Source organism: Spathaspora passalidarum (assembly GCF_000223485.1).
Source record: "Spathaspora passalidarum NRRL Y-27907 unplaced genomic scaffold SPAPAscaffold_3, whole genome shotgun sequence".
Lineage (NCBI taxonomy): Eukaryota > Fungi > Ascomycota > Pichiomycetes > Serinales > Debaryomycetaceae > Spathaspora > Spathaspora passalidarum.
In genome coordinates this window covers 529,425-548,991 of record NW_006767427.1, presented here as the reverse complement: position 1 = coordinate 548,991, position 19,567 = coordinate 529,425, and the positions used below count along the sequence as shown (strand labels likewise).

At 35.3% G+C, this 19,567-nt stretch overlaps 11 protein-coding genes across 11 annotated transcripts in view; 7 read left to right on the top strand and 4 right to left on the bottom strand. All coding sequences in view use genetic code 12, as the record gives it.

Annotated features, from left to right (window-relative positions):
- Positions 1-28: 28 nt before the first annotated feature.
- On the top strand, positions 29-1,885 carry DSE1 (Dse1p; the record flags this gene model as incomplete). The annotated part of the gene is made up of 1 exon (XM_007374373.1): positions 29-1,885. One exon carries the CDS (start codon positions 57-59, stop codon positions 1,749-1,751), a length of 1,695 nt encoding a protein of 564 aa, XP_007374435.1.
- A 222-nt stretch (positions 1,886-2,107) lies between these two features.
- Positions 2,108-4,908, top strand: RSP5 (NEDD4 family E3 ubiquitin-protein ligase; the record flags this gene model as incomplete). The annotated part of the gene is made up of 1 exon (XM_007374372.1): positions 2,108-4,908. One exon carries the CDS (start codon positions 2,377-2,379, stop codon positions 4,783-4,785), a length of 2,409 nt encoding a protein of 802 aa, XP_007374434.1.
- The window catches only part of MIT1 (mannosylinositol phosphorylceramide synthase catalytic subunit), a gene marked incomplete at both ends in the record, with an annotated part of 145,983 nt that continues 130,859 nt past the window's right edge, over positions 4,444-19,567 (bottom strand). Inside the window, one exon of the mRNA XM_007374305.1 lies at positions 4,444-4,460. The remainder of the gene's footprint in view (positions 4,461-19,567) is intronic.
- On the top strand, positions 5,334-5,717 carry SPAPADRAFT_60263 (uncharacterized protein; the record flags this gene model as incomplete). The annotated part of the gene is made up of 1 exon (XM_007374371.1): positions 5,334-5,717. A coding segment is annotated over one exon (281 nt), but the record flags the coding sequence as incomplete, so codon positions are not given.
- SPAPADRAFT_60260 (casein kinase) lies at positions 5,795-8,379 on the bottom strand (the record flags this gene model as incomplete). The annotated part of the gene is made up of 2 exons (XM_007374370.1): positions 5,795-6,091; positions 6,157-8,379. A coding segment is annotated over one exon (943 nt), but the record flags the coding sequence as incomplete, so codon positions are not given.
- IFE1 (putative dehydrogenase) lies at positions 8,594-11,086 on the bottom strand (the record flags this gene model as incomplete). The annotated part of the gene is made up of 1 exon (XM_007374368.1): positions 8,594-11,086. A coding segment is annotated over one exon (1,085 nt), but the record flags the coding sequence as incomplete, so codon positions are not given.
- EAF3 (Eaf3p) lies at positions 8,618-9,580 on the top strand (the record flags this gene model as incomplete). The annotated part of the gene is made up of 1 exon (XM_007374369.1): positions 8,618-9,580. The coding sequence occupies one exon, from the start codon at positions 8,618-8,620 to the stop codon at positions 9,578-9,580; it is 963 nt and encodes a 320-aa protein (XP_007374431.1).
- Positions 11,912-13,049, bottom strand: UCF1 (Ucf1p; the record flags this gene model as incomplete). The annotated part of the gene is made up of 1 exon (XM_007374367.1): positions 11,912-13,049. One exon carries the CDS (start codon positions 12,920-12,922, stop codon positions 12,314-12,316), a length of 609 nt encoding a protein of 202 aa, XP_007374429.1.
- TIM22 (translocation channel protein) lies at positions 13,770-15,924 on the top strand (the record flags this gene model as incomplete). The annotated part of the gene is made up of 1 exon (XM_007374366.1): positions 13,770-15,924. The coding sequence occupies one exon, from the start codon at positions 14,619-14,621 to the stop codon at positions 15,171-15,173; it is 555 nt and encodes a 184-aa protein (XP_007374428.1).
- Positions 16,861-17,482, top strand: SPAPADRAFT_60256 (uncharacterized protein; the record flags this gene model as incomplete). The annotated part of the gene is made up of 1 exon (XM_007374365.1): positions 16,861-17,482. A coding segment is annotated over one exon (193 nt), but the record flags the coding sequence as incomplete, so codon positions are not given.
- SPAPADRAFT_150292 (putative asparagine synthase) lies at positions 17,563-19,516 on the top strand (the record flags this gene model as incomplete). Its single annotated transcript, XM_007374364.1, has 1 exon — positions 17,563-19,516. The coding sequence occupies one exon, from the start codon at positions 17,572-17,574 to the stop codon at positions 19,462-19,464; it is 1,893 nt and encodes a 630-aa protein (XP_007374426.1).

Below are 19,567 nucleotides of genomic sequence, written 5' to 3'. Positions count from 1 at the left end.
GGAAATAAATCCACAATTTCTACTTTTTAACATGTTGTTCTTTCTGTAAATGCAATATGACTGATTACTACACTCCTTCTTTATTATTTAGACAAAATGCTATACGGAGATATAGCCCCAGCTTGTCTCCCATATCTAGCCAAACCAGTTTAGCCAGTACCATTGAAAGTCTTCACCCTAATAAAAATAGCTGGCTACTTAATTTAGACAACCCAAAAGATTCCCAAGTTCTTACACAATCATGTTCATTGAATCGGGTGAACATCAAATCAAACTATTGGAAAATTCCCGACACTAATATGAACCTTACTGGTTTAGCTATTGCCCCCAATTCACCAAGTGTCACACCCACATTAGCCATATCACTGGGTAACCGTGATGCTAATTTATTTATATATCAATTAAATCTCGATGAAAATAACTTGACCCACCATTGCACAATCACATTGCCTAATATCCATGCCATGGAATGGGTGAACAACCAGTATATGATTACAGGTAATAACAAAGGGTATGCCCATTTAGTTTCCATTCCTAGTGTGACCGATGCAGAAGAAAACGATGAAGATGCCGAGATTTGCAAACGATTCAACCATAGAAAACATTTAAAGAATCATCCTGACAAATATAAATCTACTGCCATTTCAAAACTCGCCATTCACAACAATGAATTGATCTCCCTTTATAACAACCACTTGTTTCAATGGGATATAAAGGGCGTTGACACCCAAACTAAACCCAGCCCAATTTCCATAACTAACATATCTGGAATATCGGATATGGATACATTGGCCGGGTCAAGTACTTTGGCCATTGCTGGGAAATTTGGGGTATCGCTTTTCGATAGTAGAGATGCTAAGTTTAAAGTCCCTCAATACATTCTACCCGATAGCTATGAACAATTCCGTGAACTCAACGCTAATATAATCAGATGGAATAGTATGGATAGTAATGTATTGGCCAGTGGCCATGGTGATGGTGTGGTTAGACTTTGGGACGTCAGAAAAATCAATAGTTGTGTTGCAAGTTTATGTTCAAGTACAAGTGCAGAACACACTCCAACTATAACCACCCTCGAATGGAATAATGGTGATATATTTACTGGAGCACAAGATGGGAATATAATCCATTGGGATTTAACTAGTACTCCACTCTCAACTAGCCATACTACATGCACACTTAGTGAGGGTTTAAACAGTGTGAAATTTGATGGTCGTAGTAACAAGATTGAAATTGCTCAGCAACGTCAATGTGGTACTATACTTCCTGCTTCCAATACCAATATTGTTAGCATGACTAGTTTGCAACTTGATGATGATACCGTTGTTGTTTCGATCGATGGTTCTTCATTCTTGGGTGTTCACTCGAAAGTCACTGAAATTAAACAATATCATACTAATTTGTTTGACAACACTCTTGTATCTTCAGATACATTGGTGCTGGTGAATGAGGCTACCCAACCATTACAGATCAAAGAGAAACGAGTGACAAGCAGTGAACCAATAATACCGGTAGGTATAAACAATGTGTCAGTAGATACATTGCAAGACGTCATCGTAGTAGAGGACGGAGAAGATTTCCATTTTGGAAGTAATACAGATGTTGATAGTTGTGCTTCATTACAGGTTGATTCACCCAATAGTAGTACACATTCGGTTGAATCGTTGTCAACATTAGCCACCGAGGTGGACCAATATAATAACAAAGGCATAAACTTGATGTTTAATGGTATTTTCGATGCCTTGCTGTGATTTATGGTATGATTTTTCTCTTAGTAATAATTTATAATATGCCCGTAAAAAAAAGTAATAACTTCGGCCCGATTTGTAAGACTGTAGTATTTTGGAGACGCTGACTAAGAGGCGAAGCACGATAGTGAGGGGGGGGACCGCCTGATATTAATATAGTTAGTAATTATTACCAAATAAACTTATACAGTTAGCTATATCAAGCTCATCTCAAATACTTGTACAAACAATAACAAAGAAGTTGCTGAGATTTGCTCTCTGCCCCTTTTTATTTTGCTCATAGTTGACATCCCTACGAGCCGGTGCACCAACCACCACCGCAGTAACCACTAACCACCACCCACCACCAGGGAAAAAAAAAAAAAAGACACACAACAACGTAAATTTCAATTTAAACAATTTCTTTTCGATTCTGATTTGTACTCATTATAACCACAACAAAAGTAATAATAGAACTCTCCACATAATCACAATACATCCATCACACATAAAGTGTTCTCTTCATACACATATATACACAGTCCGTCATATATTATAGATTGATTATTACCCAGCTTGCCACTCCTTTCATCACTGTGTCCTCCCCCCTCCTGTATCTTATATTCATAAATAATATATTAATACAATCATGGTTAGTGGACGTGCAGTACCTATAAATGTCAAAGTAGTTGCGGCAGAATCACTTTATAAACGTGATGTGTTTCGTCAACCGGATCCATTTGCGGTTATAACTGTCGATGGGTCTCAAACTAAAACTACAAAAACCGCTAAAAAGACATTAAATCCTTATTGGAATGAATCGTTTAATTTCCAAGCTTTACAGGATTCGATATTGGTTATTCAAGTATTTGATCAAAAGAAATTCAAAAAGAAAGACCAAGGGTTCTTGGGTGTGGTTAATATAAGAATTGGTGATGTGATTGATTTATCGTTGCCAAATTCAGAAGAAACTATAACTAGAGATTTAAAAAAATCAAATGAAAATTTGGCTGTTAGTGGAAAAATCATTGTCGTGATATCATATTCAAGATCTGGTGGCTCTACTTCTGGTCCAGCATCTGCTCCTTCTGGTCCTTCTCGTGTTTCAAATGGTTCAGCTGCTACTGCTCCACCACCAGCTGCCAGTGCACCTGCTGCTGCTCCTACATCACCTACTCACCATGCTAATGCTGCTTTACTATCTCATGGTGCTACCGGTGATGGGTCACAGTTCCCAAGTACGACCGCATCTAATCGACAATACTCATCGTTTGAAGATCAACAAGGTCGTCTTCCAGCAGGGTGGGAACGCCGTACCGATAATTTCGGAAGAACTTATTATGTCGATCATAATTCAAGAACAACAACTTGGTCAAGACCAACTTTGGACCAATCAGAATCGGAAAGAGGTCAATTGAGACAATCGGAAACTGAAGCCGAAAGAAGACAACACCGTGGCAGAACCTTACCCGGTGAAACTCCAAGTTCTCCATCTCTTATGAATAATGTTAATTCATTAACTAGTGGTAATGTTACTGTTAATGCTACTGGACCAAATACCCCAGTTTCACCAGGTGCTGCGGTATCCATGGCTTCTTCAGGTGCAACTACTAGTGGATTAGGTGAATTACCTTCTGGGTGGGAACAACGTTTCACAAACGAAGGTAGACCTTACTTTGTTGATCATAATACAAGAACAACTACTTGGGTTGATCCAAGAAGACAACAATATATCCGAACCTTTGGTCCAAACACCACCATTCAACAACAGCCAGTTAGTCAATTGGGTCCATTACCTTCTGGTTGGGAAATGAGATTAACAAACACTGCCAGAGTTTATTTTGTTGATCATAATACAAAGACCACGACCTGGGATGATCCAAGATTGCCTTCATCCTTGGATCAAAATGTCCCACAATATAAGCGTGATTTTAGAAGAAAAGTTATTTATTTCAGATCTCAACCTGCATTAAGAATCTTACCAGGACAATGTCATATTAAAGTTAGAAGAGATCATATCTTTGAAGACAGTTACCAAGAAATTATGAGACAAACTCCTGAAGATTTGAAGAAACGTCTTATGATTAAGTTCGATGGTGAAGAAGGGTTAGATTATGGAGGGGTTTCCAGAGAATTCTTTTTCTTACTTTCTCACGATATGTTTAATCCATTCTATTGTCTTTTCGAATATTCTTCGCATGACAATTACACATTGCAAATTAATCCAAATTCAGGTATTAACCCTGAACATCTTAATTATTTCAAATTCATTGGAAGAGTTGTTGGTTTGGGTGTCTTCCACCGTCGTTTCCTTGATGCCTTCTTTGTCGGTGCATTATACAAGATGATGCTTCATAAAAAGGTTGTCTTGCAAGATATGGAAGGGGTTGATGCTGAATTCTACAGGTCTCTTAAATGGATCTTGGATAACGATATTACTGATATTCTTGATTTGACATTTTCTGCTGAAGATGAAAGATTTGGAGAAATTGTCGAAGTTGATTTGAAACCAGGGGGGCGTGATATTGAAGTGACTGAAGAAAATAAACACGAATATGTTGAATTGATTTCTGAATGGAAGATTTCTAAACGTGTTGAAGAACAATTCAAGGCATTTATTGATGGGTTTAATGAATTAATTCCTCAAGAATTGGTCAATGTTTTCGACGAGCGTGAGTTAGAATTATTAATTGGAGGGTTGGCCGAAATTGATGTTGAAGATTGGAAGAAACACACTGACTATAGAGGATATCAAGAATCAGACCAAGTTATTCAATGGTTCTGGAAATGTATTGGCGAATGGGATTCTGAACAAAAGGCCAGATTATTACAATTCACAACAGGTACTTCTAGAATACCTGTCAATGGGTTTAAAGATTTGCAAGGTTCCGATGGGCCAAGAAGATTTACCATTGAAAAAGCGGGTGAATCAAATCAATTACCAAAATCGCATACTTGTTTTAATAGAGTTGATTTACCACCATATGCTGATTATGAAAGTTTAAAACAAAAATTAACGTTGGCAGTGGAGGAAACAGTTGGATTTGGTCAAGAGTAGAGGAGATTTACATATATTGTTGATTGTTGTTGTTGTTGTTGTTGTTGTTATTGCACTTATACATATGTACTTACATATGATTTTATATTTTTGTTAATGTTATAAATTTGTTATTTTTTTTCGATTAAATCTGCTCTAGAATCGTTGTTTCTGTGTAGACGGAGTTAATACGGCTGTAAACTGCTCGTGGGGGTGTACAGCCAGTTTTGAGCCACCTTCGCATTCCCCACTATCTGGATCCTGCATAAATATTATTTCCTGCATATCCGTCTTTATCATAATCTCTCCCCTCATATTTGTTCCATACTTTGTTTTATCAGTGTCATTTATTGTCACATATTACCACTATTGGCAGTCCAAACGGGCTTACCAATATTATTTCCCCTTGGTTATTCACCCCTCGCCCCTCTTTTTGCTTGTTTTTTTTGCAAATTTCACCCTCCCCCACAGGTTTAATCATTGATTACTAAACAAATAATTCCAGTTCTCCTCTTTCTCTATAAATAGCGTTACAATTCTTGTAAAAAAACTGTGCCCAAGTTTATTCTGAAGCTATATATATATATTTGATTCAATAATTAACCAACAATGCCTGACTTATTTGATAACTTGTTTAACAAAATTGGTGCTAAGATTAATGGTGGCAAAACCACCCACTATCACGGCGGTGCTTCTCAAGTAAACACCGGTAGATTCTACAGCTATGTTGCCACCCCAAATAACAACAACTATTGGTTGCCTCGTGAGAAGCAAGCCAGTGCAACTGCTGCTGCTATGTCTGCTGATGATACTACTATTAACATTAAGGAACGTAGTAGCAGTATAGTTTCCATGGAGGAAAGCCAGTCGAGACTGGGTAGTGTTTCTGAATGATTTTGTATACTTTTATAGGATTATCGGTTTTTAGGAATGACATGTTATGGTAAAGATAATTAACTGTTGTAATATCATCTATTGCTATTTGTTCGGCTCATTAATATCAAGCAAATTACAATGATAATATAACGAAAAACTTTAAATTAACTATTAAACACTAAATAACGCGCATTTGAGGTGATCTTCTAAAGTTTACTCGTTTAAGTTCAGGATTGATTTAATTAATCCTACTTTTGTGCTCACAGACAATACTTCAGGTATTGTTTCGGTCTGTCGATCACAAACAGATGCACCCAAGATTTGGCCCTCAATAAATGATAACAATAGGACTATTATTGATCATTCTTATGATCTTCTTTTTACTTTTGTCGACGTGATAAACACATCATCAGTTGATCTAAATTTCACTTGTAAGCACCATGACTTTATCCTACTTCAAGTTAGCAAACATTTAATTATTTTGAGGTACAATGTTAGTAATTGTATTATACATACTTGGATATTTGTAAATTATGTCATATCATTTTCTTGATTAATTGTTAGGTGATTTCAGATTAATTTATGTCAAGCGCTGAAGAAGCGAAATGACCTTAGCTTGACTAAAAGAAGCTATTGATTGTTTTAATAGTTTCCATGTGATATTAAGTCTCTTATCTTCTGTATTGTTAGAATAAATCTTAGAAACAGTACACAGAAAAGAAAAAGAAAGTAATATAAAGGTAAAATTTTGGAACTGCCATTTTCGCAACCTTTTTATATTGCTGTCAGGTAGTTGACACAAATTGATACCAAAAAAATATTTCTAAAAGGCAGGAGAAAAATTAGCTTGGAATCGCCTGATATTTCTAACTATCTGGTGTGAAATCATTGAAGTGGTTCTATTAACCTAAAAAATAGACTATCAAAGATTTAAAATAGATGGGTCTCAGGTTAGTCTGTATCATTATAGTATATATAGAAAAATAGTATACATTAAAACCAAGATAAACTTTCAGAACTGAATTATTAAACATCAAATGTTAATATAAAATGGGACGAAACTATGCGTCAACAGCAACAGCAACAGCAGAATAACCATGAAAGACATCCTTTGCCTTGTTTCCTTCTTTCATTGAAACTAGATGTGTCTGAATGTAACTCTCCATCGTCTCTAACTGGTATCATGCCGTTATAAGGATGTTGCAACTGTTGATGTTGATAATGTTGTGAATATTGCTGTTGTTGTAAAAACTTGGAATTACTTCTTGAAGGATCCTTTTGAATTGATTGATAATTTTGACTATATTTTTTTATTCGAGGAGAATTGGTCGAACTTGATCTAGATAATAATGGAGTGGATGCATCTCGGGCTAAAACTAATTGCTGTTGTGAGGGATGCAATTTTGGTGGGTGTGGGTTACCGTAACCATGTAAGTTTACCTTTTTGTTTAGTGCTGCATCCCAACCTTTACCATTGTTTAAATCCATCCAATCATAATGTCCGTCTTCTTGTTCTCCTATGGAAACTAATGCTTTATCCATAAGTCCAATTAAATATTTATAATCTGGAGTTTCATCAAATCGTAAATTACGAACATAAGTCAAGTATTGAGCAAACTGGATGGGGAACCCATAACATAGTTCATTAATTGAAGTAGTTTTCTTTTTCAATCCAATTTTTTCATACTTTTGTTTATTGGTTGGTGCTTTTAAGCCTTGCCACGGCAATGACCCTCGTAAGAAATACATAAACACATGACCTAAACTTTCTAAATCATCTCGTCTCAGTTGTTCTCTCCCTAAATGAGTGTTTATAGACATGTAACGGGCAGTTCCACTTAATGCTTTCTTTTCTCTATATGGAATGTGAACCTTGCTTTTTGGATCACGATATTGTTTAGCCATTCCAAAATCAACAATGTATATCTGGTTCGCCTCGGGAGTGTTGGGTTTTCCGATTAAGAAATTGTCTGGTTTAATATCCCGATAGATTAAATTATGTTCATGAATAGATTCGACTCGTTCAATCATTTGTTTGGCAACTTGAATCACGGTCTTGACGGAGAATTTTCGATGACACCAATCAAAAAGATCTTCTAAACTGGGGCCCAATAAGTCAATGATTAATATGGAGTGTACTCCTTCTTGTCCAAAGAAATAAGCGGATGGAATTCCCTTGGCTCCATTTAAGATTCTGTATGATCGATACTCATCACGTAATTGCGGTGCTTCACATTTCCGGGGTTCAAATTTTATAGCTACTTGTTGATTGGTTAGGATGTTTATTCCTTCGAAGATAATTCCAAATGAACCTTCCCCGATTTTCTTACCAACTTTGTAATGAACCCCTACTATACTAGATGTGCTTGACTGTGACATTACATGTGGTGGGTGTGTTGTAAAAGTCTATTTCTGTCTATAAAAGTGAATGGATTCGTTCTTAATGATAAGAAAGAAACACTGGGATGTGGGTGGAAGTTTACGCGTGGGGTGGGGATTGATGAATTATGGGATAGTAAAAATTTTAATGGATAGTGGGGACAAATTTAGCCGGATGTGCTTGAAAAGGGGGGGGACTATCTTGATGCTTAAGTGTATTTGTGTGTTGATCAATTGATGTGGGTTTAGTACGTGATTTCATACACTTGTTTCGTTTGATTCTCCCTTTGATTTATCCTGGTTTGTTTGTAAAGAACACCCTTGATGTGGAATTTAAAGTTGGCTGTTGTTATTTGAATTGATGATTTTTTTTTTTGTTTCATTCGTCTTGGCGTAATTTAGCCCTAGCAACTGAACGAAAAAAAAAAAGGTTCAATTTGAAAATTGTTATGACCACTTTCGTGCCACGACAAAATTCTTGTGGGGCGGATCTACCGCGTGAGTGACAAATTTTGCTACTACCATCCGCGTGAACAATTTCTGTCTCTATTTTAAGAAAAAACTGATCAAGCCTATATTAAACATATACAGTTACCACATGTCCGATTTTAAACCAAATCAATCTGTATATGCATATCATGGCCCTCTAATCTACGAAGCTAAAATTATAAAAGTCCGACGTGCGTTAGATACACATATAATAAACCAAGATAATCAAATAGAAACATATGCTATTAATCCAAAGTTTAATGTAAGTAAATGGGAGAAACAAACAGCTTATTTCTTACATTATCAAGGCTGGAACTCCAAATGGGATGAATGGGTTGGTGTTGATAGAATAATGGAATTTACTGAGGAGAACAAGTATAAAAAGCAAGAATTAGATCAACTAATTAAGAAGCGCAAGTCGAAAGCTTCTTCTCCTGATACTGGTACAACCAGCACTGCTAAAACGGTTAATACTTCAAACGAACCTGTAAATAAAAAAGCAAAAACAACGACAACGACAGCGACAGCGACAACTACCAAAAAGAAAAAATCTAGCGTTACAATCAATCTCGAATTCCCTAGAGAGTTGAAGTATGTACTTGTAAATGATTGGGAGTACATTACTAAAGATAGAAAGTTAGTATCCTTGCCAAGTGATCATCCAGTAAGCAATATTCTTCAAGATTATAAAACCTATAGAACTAAACAACTATCAGCAGACCAAATTAGAATTCTTGTGGAAATTCTGGAAGGATTAGAAGTGTACTTTAACAAGTCATTGAGTTTAATTCTACTTTACAAATATGAAAGTTTGCAATATCTTAACTTCTTAAAAACAGATTTAATTAATCAAGAAAACAGTCAAAGTAAAGTGTATGGAGTGGAACATTTGTTGCGTTTGTTAATATCATTCCCAGGGTTGATTGGACAAACCACCATGGATACCATAAGTGTCAGTGTTCTCGTTCTGGAAATTGAAGAATTATTGAAATTCTTGGTGGATAGATTAGAAGTGTACCTGAATAATTACGATTACAGTAGCCCTCAATATGATAGTTTGGCGAGGGCGTAAATAGCTCTACATTGTATATATTTTCAAATTAATGTTGTATTATTCTATATGCCTTTATGCTGTCAAAGTAACATCTTGTCTAGGAGTAAACAAAATCTTAATATGATTTTGTTTATTGTGAATTAATTCCAAAAATCCCTTTTCAACCCCATCTTCCAACTTTATAACTGAAGTAATCAACAATTTTAATTCGTCAACAGATATTAATCCTGATTGAATTGCTGCAATTGAATCTTCAAAATCTTCTTTAACAAAACAAATTGATCCAGTAACAACTTTTTCGGAGAATGTGGTTTCCATTGGGAAATATGATACTGATTTATGGGCCCAAACAGCAACATTGGTGGCGGTTCCTCGTATATTTAAAGTCTTTAAACCAGTTTCAAAAGTTGCTGGGACACCTGAACAATCGTATGAATAGTTAAACCCGTGACCATTTGGTGACATTGCTCTTAATTCAGTGACACATTGTTCAACTGATTTACCAGTTGGGTCAAATACTTCAACACCTAATTTTTCAGCCAATTGTCTTCTAGCCAATGCCGGTTCACTCAAAACAATATGACCCACTTTATGACCTTTCAAGGCAAAGATGGTAGTTAATCCGATAGGACCACCACCTAAAATCAATGCACTTTGACCTTCAACAAATCTTGACACTCTAACTGCATGCCAACTGACAGCAATTGGTTGTACCAATGCAGCAACATCCATTGGAATGATATTTTCATCAAACTTGATGACTTTTGATGCAGCAGTAACTAAATATTCAGAACAACCACCATCAGTGAACCCCAACCCAGTCAATCCAAGGTAGTCACATGCATTGTAATGTCCGACATGACAACTTGGACATTTTGGCTTATCAAATCCTGGAGAATCTGGGAATCTATATCTATCAAAACAAGTTCCCGTGACTTCAACGACAACTTTATCACCAGGAACAACATTGGTAACATCCTTACCCACTTCAATAATTTCACCACTTATTTCATGTCCCATACATTGAGGGTATGGTAAATTAGAAATTTCATTATTAGTACCTTTCTTACTAAAGAAAATTGGTCCATCGGTATATTCTTTCAAGTCAGACCCACAGATCCCACAATAATGGACTTTAATCTTCACGTCATCACCACGTGTTATGTTTGGTTCGGGGAATGCTGGATCATATCGAACATCCCCTCTATCGTGATATACAATTGCTTTCATAGTTGATGCAGTCATTTTAAATTAAAAAAAAAAAATTTCCTTACAGGTAATGAGTTTTTATATCAAAAACAAAAATGCTAAAAAGTTTTGATCTTTGAAAGTATGACCGCTAAAAAAACAATGCTACGGATGTATGACTGTCAAGGGGGCAAGGCGCTGGCTGATTGGCTTCACGTAAATTTTTAAGTTGATTGTCTAAAATGAAATTCGAAAAAAAAATGCAGGGAACAATAACTTAAAAAATAATCACAATCATACATTTATTTACTTCGCCTTTTATTTGCAGCATTAACAACGTCATGTTTTGCGAGATCTTGAAGCACTCTGATAATTGAATAGAGCTAAACCTTCGTAAATAGGGTTTTGAAACTTATAGTCAGGGGTGTATCAGCTGATTTTCGTATTAGCAAATCTACTAGTAGGCTATTGTTGCTTCCTTTTGAAAAAAATCAAGAACAATTTGAGCAGTGTATAAACCGAGGTTCTATTAATTCATCCGAGGAATGACAATTTGGCAATCATGCCTTCATGAATTAACTTGTTAAACAAGTTAACTTTGCTACTGCCACTGGCATCTGTGTTACATGCCCTGCGTCTACGGATAAATTATGGGCAGGGTTTAAAAATATTTCACATATTGAAAAAAAAACTTTATTTTCTGAATCTGAGTTCTGAATGCCAAAAAACTTTGAACGCTTCCCATACTCTCCATAGAATAAGTGGATCTGGAAATTTCTTCTAGTGTATAATGAAGTGCCTTCTATAGAAAACGTGATGTACCAAATATAATACGGAAAAAAATGGAGAAACCTTAACATATTTCCCCTGACAAAAGTATTATATAATCTGCTTGACAAAGTTTATTTCTCCAAAGACAGTTTTTGCTCCCCATTCAATGAAACATGATCATATTTTATTGACCAGTAATCGCAATAGAACTACATTTCAAAATTGATTGTTCCGCCAATAATAGTCTGCAAAACGGATAAATTTACTTCCGGAACAAATTTTCGGAGAAAATTTACAAATTGAGATCTAATTAGTTAGGTCTGTATATATTAGCATAAGATACGAATTAACGAATTACTAAAGTCACAAAAAACATCTGTTAATTGCTTTAACAAGTTATACAATGTATATTCATAGCTGTATAAACTATGGACTGTATATCGTAACTATGCATAACCTAAAAGGGTTCTACCCCACATTTCATAAATTCATTCTCCTCCTTTCTCGTTTGTGATTTCCTCTCCCCCCACTCACCCATCCACCAATCTAGGAAATAACTACTTAAAATCACACAAGATTAATAAAAACACATTTTATTCCAATTTTTCCCTTCGTAAACATCATTAAAAACATATATAAAAAAAAACTCTAAGGTGTACAACACAAGCCAAAATATATAGCAATAATATACAATTCTTGAATTACACTAAAACCCAAAAGCAGCTTATCATTTCATAAAAAACATAACTTCATACAAAATTAAGGGAAAGTAGAAAAGTAATTTAGAACTTCTTATAATGGAATGGCCTTGTAATCAACTTCAACCAATGCGGATTCGCTGTTACAAGAGACATCTAATTCTAAAGTCCAATGTCTATTGTACTTATCTTCTTCCTCTTTAGAGAAACCATGATCAGAATGATCTCTAAACTTCCAAGTAACCTTACCTGGAGCTTCGACAACTTCAGCCTTGTCAAAGTTCAATTCATAACCGCAACATCTTTCTAAATCCTTAACCAAATGGTTCTTAACATGATGTTGCAAGTTACGTCTAAACTTCTTGGAGTTGGAGTTAGTAGTCGTCTTGATCTTCTCTGGATTATTTTGACATTCCTTCATAACAAATGGTGGGTAGTAGTTTAATCTACCATGGAAGTAGTCAAATTCGTTATCCCAAGTTTCATCACGAACAAAGGCTTCAAATTGTTCTAATTCGTCAAATTCACGAATTGGTGGTGGAACCAAAACTTGCTTCATACCAGAAGGTTCATCAGCAGATTCAATCGAGGTGATCGACATAGCTCTTGTCTTTGGCACTGGTTGTAAATGTTCTAATGGTTGGATGTTATCCAAGTCTAAAGGTAATGATTGACTTTTAGACTTCTTCTTTTGGCCCGCCATGATACGTCAATAAAATTTAAAAATTTAAGTTGTTGTTATATGTAAATCAATTTGTGAGTTGGTAGAATATATATATAGTAATAGTAGAATCTATATATATATACTGGGTTATCAATGAATGATAGGTAGAGAAAAGGAAACGAAAAAAAAAGAAGAAAATTAGAACCTTGGAAAATCTCAGGTATTTATATGGTGAAAGTTTGAAAATTTTATCTTTAGGGGGTGGAGTGGGTGAAGTGGGTGAAGTGGGGCCCATTTGGTTAAATTTCATGGGTGATCACTAGTCACTCTTTTCTTTTTTTTAGGTTGCGAAATTTAATATGAGGTGATTACGTGCCTAACTCAAGTTATTTTTTTTTGGTAGGTTTAATTTTTTTCTTGGGTCAGGACGACATTTACCACAATCAATTTTACAGATTAAGTAAGAGTTATGGGGAAAATGGGGGGAAGACCGAACAATCCTCAGGACGATTTTTTTAAACAATCAGGAGACTTTCGTCATTATACGTTTTTTATGATCTTGCCCCTTTTTTACTTTTCTCCTCCTCGGGTGAGTATTTTCCTGTTTCTTGTTTACAAATTAAGTCTTACAAATTTCTTTGAATTTCTTTTTTAAATCAACCATCATCAACATTTCAAGAATCATTCAAACCTTTCTCGTATGTACGGTTCAGGGTGAAATGACGTTTAATTTGATACCAACCAACCCTTTATCCAAACAAAATGCAAGCTAAATTCTCTAAATTTTTTTTTTTTGCCTGATTTCCTATACACCTTTTTTTTTGTTTTTTTTTTTGTCTGCCTTGTTTGGGTCGTACGTAAGATTCCTTCTGTGTCAGTGTGACATATAGTGTGGAGGTATGGGGGGTGCAAATGGAATGTTTTCCTGTGCGCGATTTTTGTGGGAGAACGACATAAGGCTATGGGGTGAATGTATGACCTAAAAAATCATCCCATGTTGCGTACTTTTTTTTTCTTTGTGGTTATTTTTTAAGCGGAATCGGAAATTAGCCCGCGCCAAAATCATGCAGCTAACACTACTTAATTAGATTAGGGCGATGATGTTTATGATTTAACATGCTCCGATGTCACGTCATAAAAGTTTTGTGAAAATTATCCATTTGTAAACGCATGCCATTTAATTGTTCCGGACGACTCATGTAACTGCATATGCAATAAACCCTCTAGTTTGAGCTATTTTTTCTCGATCCAATAGTAACCTACTCCGGGTTTTGAGTTGTAATCATTCCCGTTGTTGATCCCAGATATTTTAACTGTAAGGATGAGACCATGTGTCATGCTGTGCTTTTCCCAATTTACGTTGTTACTTACACTTTTCCTTCCTCTGCATATAAATCTATGTAAGGCATTCACCCTCATTTTACTGTTTATTGATTAAATAAAGACAATAATACATCTTGCCTCGAGATATACTTTCTTAATGGCATTGTTCTTACTTGAATAGCTAGCTTCAAATCATGGACTCTGTTCTGGTAGAATTACCCCGTTCGATTAATGCTCCTACCTATTACTAGAAGTGTGCGACATTTATATATTTCCGACATTTTGTCAACAGCACGACATTTGCAGATATAAATTTTTCTTTTTTTCAAGCGGGCAATATCCAGATACATGATGAACCATCAAAGATCTAGCGATCAATTTTACTATACACAGAGAAATATAACTATACAACATGAGTTTATGGGGAGTTTATAATGGCCCACAGCCACCTAAGAAAACTCTTGCTGAAATGGATCAGCAAGAACAAGCCGAAGAAGGGGCCCGACAAATGATTAATCTTATGCAATCATGTCCTGGTAAAACTGTGATGGCAGGTGTAAGTGGGTTTGCTCTTGGTGGTTTTTTTGGGTTGTTCATGGCATCTATGGCATATGATGCACCAATAGGTACCGATTCAGTGAAGCATATATCAGAATTGCCATTCAAACAACAAATGAAATTACAATTTTCCGATATGGCCAAAAGATCATATTCTAGTGCGAAAAATTTTGGATATATTGGTATGGTTTATTCTGGGGTTGAATGTTGTATTGAAAGTTTGAGAGCTAAACATGATATTTATAACGGTGTTGCTGCTGGTTGTATTACTGGTGCTGGTTTGGCCATAAATGCTGGTCCTCATGCTGCATTCATGGGATGTGCTGGGTTCGCCGCGTTCAGTGTTGCTATTGATATGTATTTAAATAGTGATTCTGCACCACCACCGAAGAATGATTACGATAGTTAAAAGACACACGCAGATTATCTATTAAAGCATGTACATAATAATACAAAAAACAAAACTATAGAAATAATACAGATTGTCTTGGGACAAGGAGAATGGAACTATTAACAAAAGTAATAACAATATTGGTAAGCAAAATCAGCCAATATAAGGGACGTTATTAGGTATAACCCAATGACTACTAGTATGAATATTAGTGGATATTTAAGTCTTTGAGCAACACCAAGTAATTTTTCTTTATATTTGACTCGTTTCTTCAAGTTTGATTTCATTCGTTCTAACTCTTGAAAGATATCATCGCCTTGATCCCCCTGCAATAATGTCAAAAGATCTTCAATTTTATTATTTATAACCACGAGCTGACTTTCATCTTCTATATTATCAAGTTGAGCTATAAGATGTCGTAATTTCAGTTTAACAGTTTCTCTCTGTTGACCAATTGTCTTATTCTCTGTCTGTTTACTAGGGTATCTTGGTCTTGGAGGGTATGTAGGTCGTAGTATATATTCTCCATTACTTGTACTTGTGTCGATTTCTCTGGGGGTGATATTTCTCGATTGATATGGTGGTTTTCTCGATGTTGTTGTAGCGGTAGTGGCTGGATTATTATTAGTTGTAGTGGATGCTGGTGTTAAATAAGGCAATGGCAAGGGATCACCTAAATTCATTTGGTCAGGTTTAAGATGTCGTTTCTTCATATTATCATTGTGGTGTGGATTAATATATTTGTCTCAATAGAGATCTGATTAAGCTTGGTTAAACGTGTAGATTTCTCTATACATTTGTTGTGGTTTTTTTTTTTCTGCATATTTTGCTCACTTTGCATTTTTTGGTTGTTTACCTAATTTTGTATGTATGTTTGGATGTTCGCGCAAAAAATTTATTGGATTCCGGTGGTACATAATTACATCGAGAGCATGGGCTTCGTAAATCACAAGTCACAAGTTGGATAACTTGCATGGTCTATTGGCATGACAAGTCTGTTTATGTGACTATAGTATTTAGTTTAAAGTTGGAATTTACGTAGTATATTATTAATTCCTGGCCTTCTGATGCCAAGGCGATGCTCATAAATCACCCATTTACTCATCTCGATCTATTTTGCAGCATATGTAATTTGCAATCAACTCAAAACTGAAATCGACATTGTGTGATAGATATGAACATGTAAAAAGGTTAATTCTAACGCCTGGTCCTATTGTTTGATAATCCCGTGTTAAAAAATAACTCTATTTTTTTCTGTCGATGATCAATTTACAATTATAAAGCAATTAACACAATAGCTGAAATAGGATGCTTGAAATGATTAAAAGAAAATAAGAAAAATGTGCCAAGCTTAGGAAAACGCCTGATTTTTTATAAGAAATATTTTCCATCTGCATTACAAGAATATGTAGTAATTTGTAATATTTTCTTTCTCGAGTTTTTTTTTTTTCTATTTTCTTATTTTTTCGTTTACTCTCGCGTGCACGTACGAAGAATGGTAGTGCATTCTCGTCAAAATCAGTTTCCCCGGTTTTCTATTAATCATTTCTTGGCTGTAAGCAATTTTAAATTTCACTCTTTTCTCCTTTTTCTTGGTTCCCTAACATTATTTATTCTTATCAGAGCGCAAATATTATCTACTACCAATGTATCACTGTCCACGAAAACTCAAGGTCATTCCATGTTATGATATAGAGAAAGGCATACCTACACCATACTACAAAAAAGAACAACAGCAACACAGAGTCATTTCATTCTTGTGTTTCTTGTTGGTTACCGGATTTTGCATACTTATTCTACTCTTCAATTTACAAACCATGCCATCACAAGCACAGAAGAGTAGCCCATGGCTAGCATTTGGTGAGGATGAACATGCTGAAGACAAGATAGTAAATACGCCAGACTTTGTGCCAGTTGCACCACCACCACCAGTTCAAAATCATAAGCAAGTTATATTACAATCCAAGGATCCTAGTATTGAATCAAATTTAAAAGAAATATTCTCCATAAATCCAATTATTATATTATCTACAAATGAAGTCATGGATGAATTTGAATCAGTGCTTTTAAACTTAAACATACATCCCAAGCCAAAAGTCATAAATTTGTTAAAACATCCAAACTTTGCCAATATAATGGAATATTTGAAGAATATCAATGGCAATAATATTCCAAGGTTGTTTATTGGTGGGTTTCCTATAGGGACCGACACCGAGATATTAGAAATGAATAGGCAGAATCGGTTGGTTTATTACTTGAAAGAGAAAGGTCGGGGATTGATATCCATTGAATAGTTTATAGTTTAGTCTAGCAATGAAATGTATATGATCCCAACAAAACCTCACACGCGCGCTTCCATATAAAAACGTCATCATCGAGCGTTTGAAAAAAAAATGTAAACGGATTTAAGCCCATCATGTGTGGAATTTTGTTACGAACATCCAGTAGTTTGGAAATTCCGAGCTGTATTCCATCAGTAACTACCCAGGGCAACTTTAAAACATGGGAAACTCAAGATGTAACTGAAATTTCAAAGTATCTCGACCATGGCTCACAACTAAATCCATTGACTCCTGGACAACAATATAAACTAGAAAATCTTGATCATTTGCGACAACTTTATGTACAAATAAGCAAACTCAATAATAATGTCAAGTTAGATCCAGACATTAAGAAGAAACAAGTTGATGAAATTCAGTTGGAGATTGATAATAGAACTAAAGATGATCCAACGCTACCAGTTGCCGATGATATCAACCAGTTAATTTACAAGGTGTCTACTCGTGGCCCAAACTACTTGAATTTTACCCAGTATGGCAAGTTTCAAATGTTTAGCTCGATACTATCATTGCGTCAACCGTTTACTAAACAACCTATAATCCGAGATCAGTTTATATTACAATTTAACGGAGAGTTATATAATCAAGAATGTTTGGAACTTAATGATACTCAGTTCATTATAGATACATTGCATGAGAACTTGGGGAATGATAGACGAGATGCCATATTGACTACCTTGAAACAACTTTCAGGAGAATTTGCCATAATTCTTATTGATTTAGTTGAAAATAGGATCTATTTCGGTAGAGACAGTATTGGGAAACGTTCATTATGTTATAACTTATCTGATAGTGAACTTGTTATTAGTTCTGTTTCAACTATTGATTTCATTGAATGTAAGAATGAATTTTATGAGTATGATGTAGAAAGTCATGCTATGAATGTTCACAAGATTCACTCCCTACCTGTGCATATTCATGGTCCATATGAACCTGAGGATATTCTCCTAGGTGAGTTGTACACCAACCTCAAGAAATCTACTGATATTCGTCAAATAACAATTCATCCCTTGGTTCATGAAGTTAATGAAAGTAAATTAGGGGTATTATTCAGTGGTGGATTGGATTGTACAATTATAGCTGGGTTAATATGTGAACTATCATCTCCAACCACAATCGACTTGCTCACTGTCGGGTTTGAAAATCCTAGAACAAACCAATCAAGTGATCAAACCCCTGATAGGAAATTAGCCCTTAAATCGTGGTTCCATTTACAAAAACAATATCCCCACATAACTATTCAATTACTTGAAATCAATGTTGATTATAAATCTTGGTTGGTGCATAAATCTAAAGTTATGGATTTGATATATCCTTGTGATACTGAAATGGATCTTTCCATTGCTATTGCTTTTTATTTTGCTAGTAGTAAGTTACCGCAATTGACTAGAATGACCACGTTGTCCGACCGGAACATTGATTGGACAAGTTTCCTTGAAAATCCAGACAAGTATACCCATAAAACTGAAAATTACAATTCCCAAGCAAAAGTATTGTTTAGTGGATTGGGTGCAGACGAATTATTTGCTGGCTATTCAAGACATGAAGCGCTATTCACTAATATCCAACCAGATACTCCACAAGCAGCCATCGACGAATGTTATAACAAATTAACTTCTGAATTAATATATGACATAAGTATTATTCACAAGAGAAATCTTGGTAGAGATGATCGAGTTATAAGTTATTGGGGTAAAGAATTAAGATATCCATATTTAGATGAAGATTTTATTAATTGGGTAATCCAGTATATCCCACCCCAATACAAATTCAAGTATGCTTTTAAAGCAAATAAGAAAGGGATACTTCGAATGGATAGTACTAGAAAGTACTTACTCCGTGCCCTAGCTGTTAAAATGGGATTGGATTGGGTTTCAACGGAATTGAAACGTGCTATCCAGTTTGGAGCTAAATCGGCTAAACTAGAAATTGGACAAAGTAAAATTAAAGGAACAGACAATGTAGTTTAGTTTCATCTTATTTTATAGAACATTTATAGAAAATATTAACGTCATTCATCAGTTTATTCGGAGTTGCAATCACTTCGGGGTTATCGTATAAGGTGCTAACTCC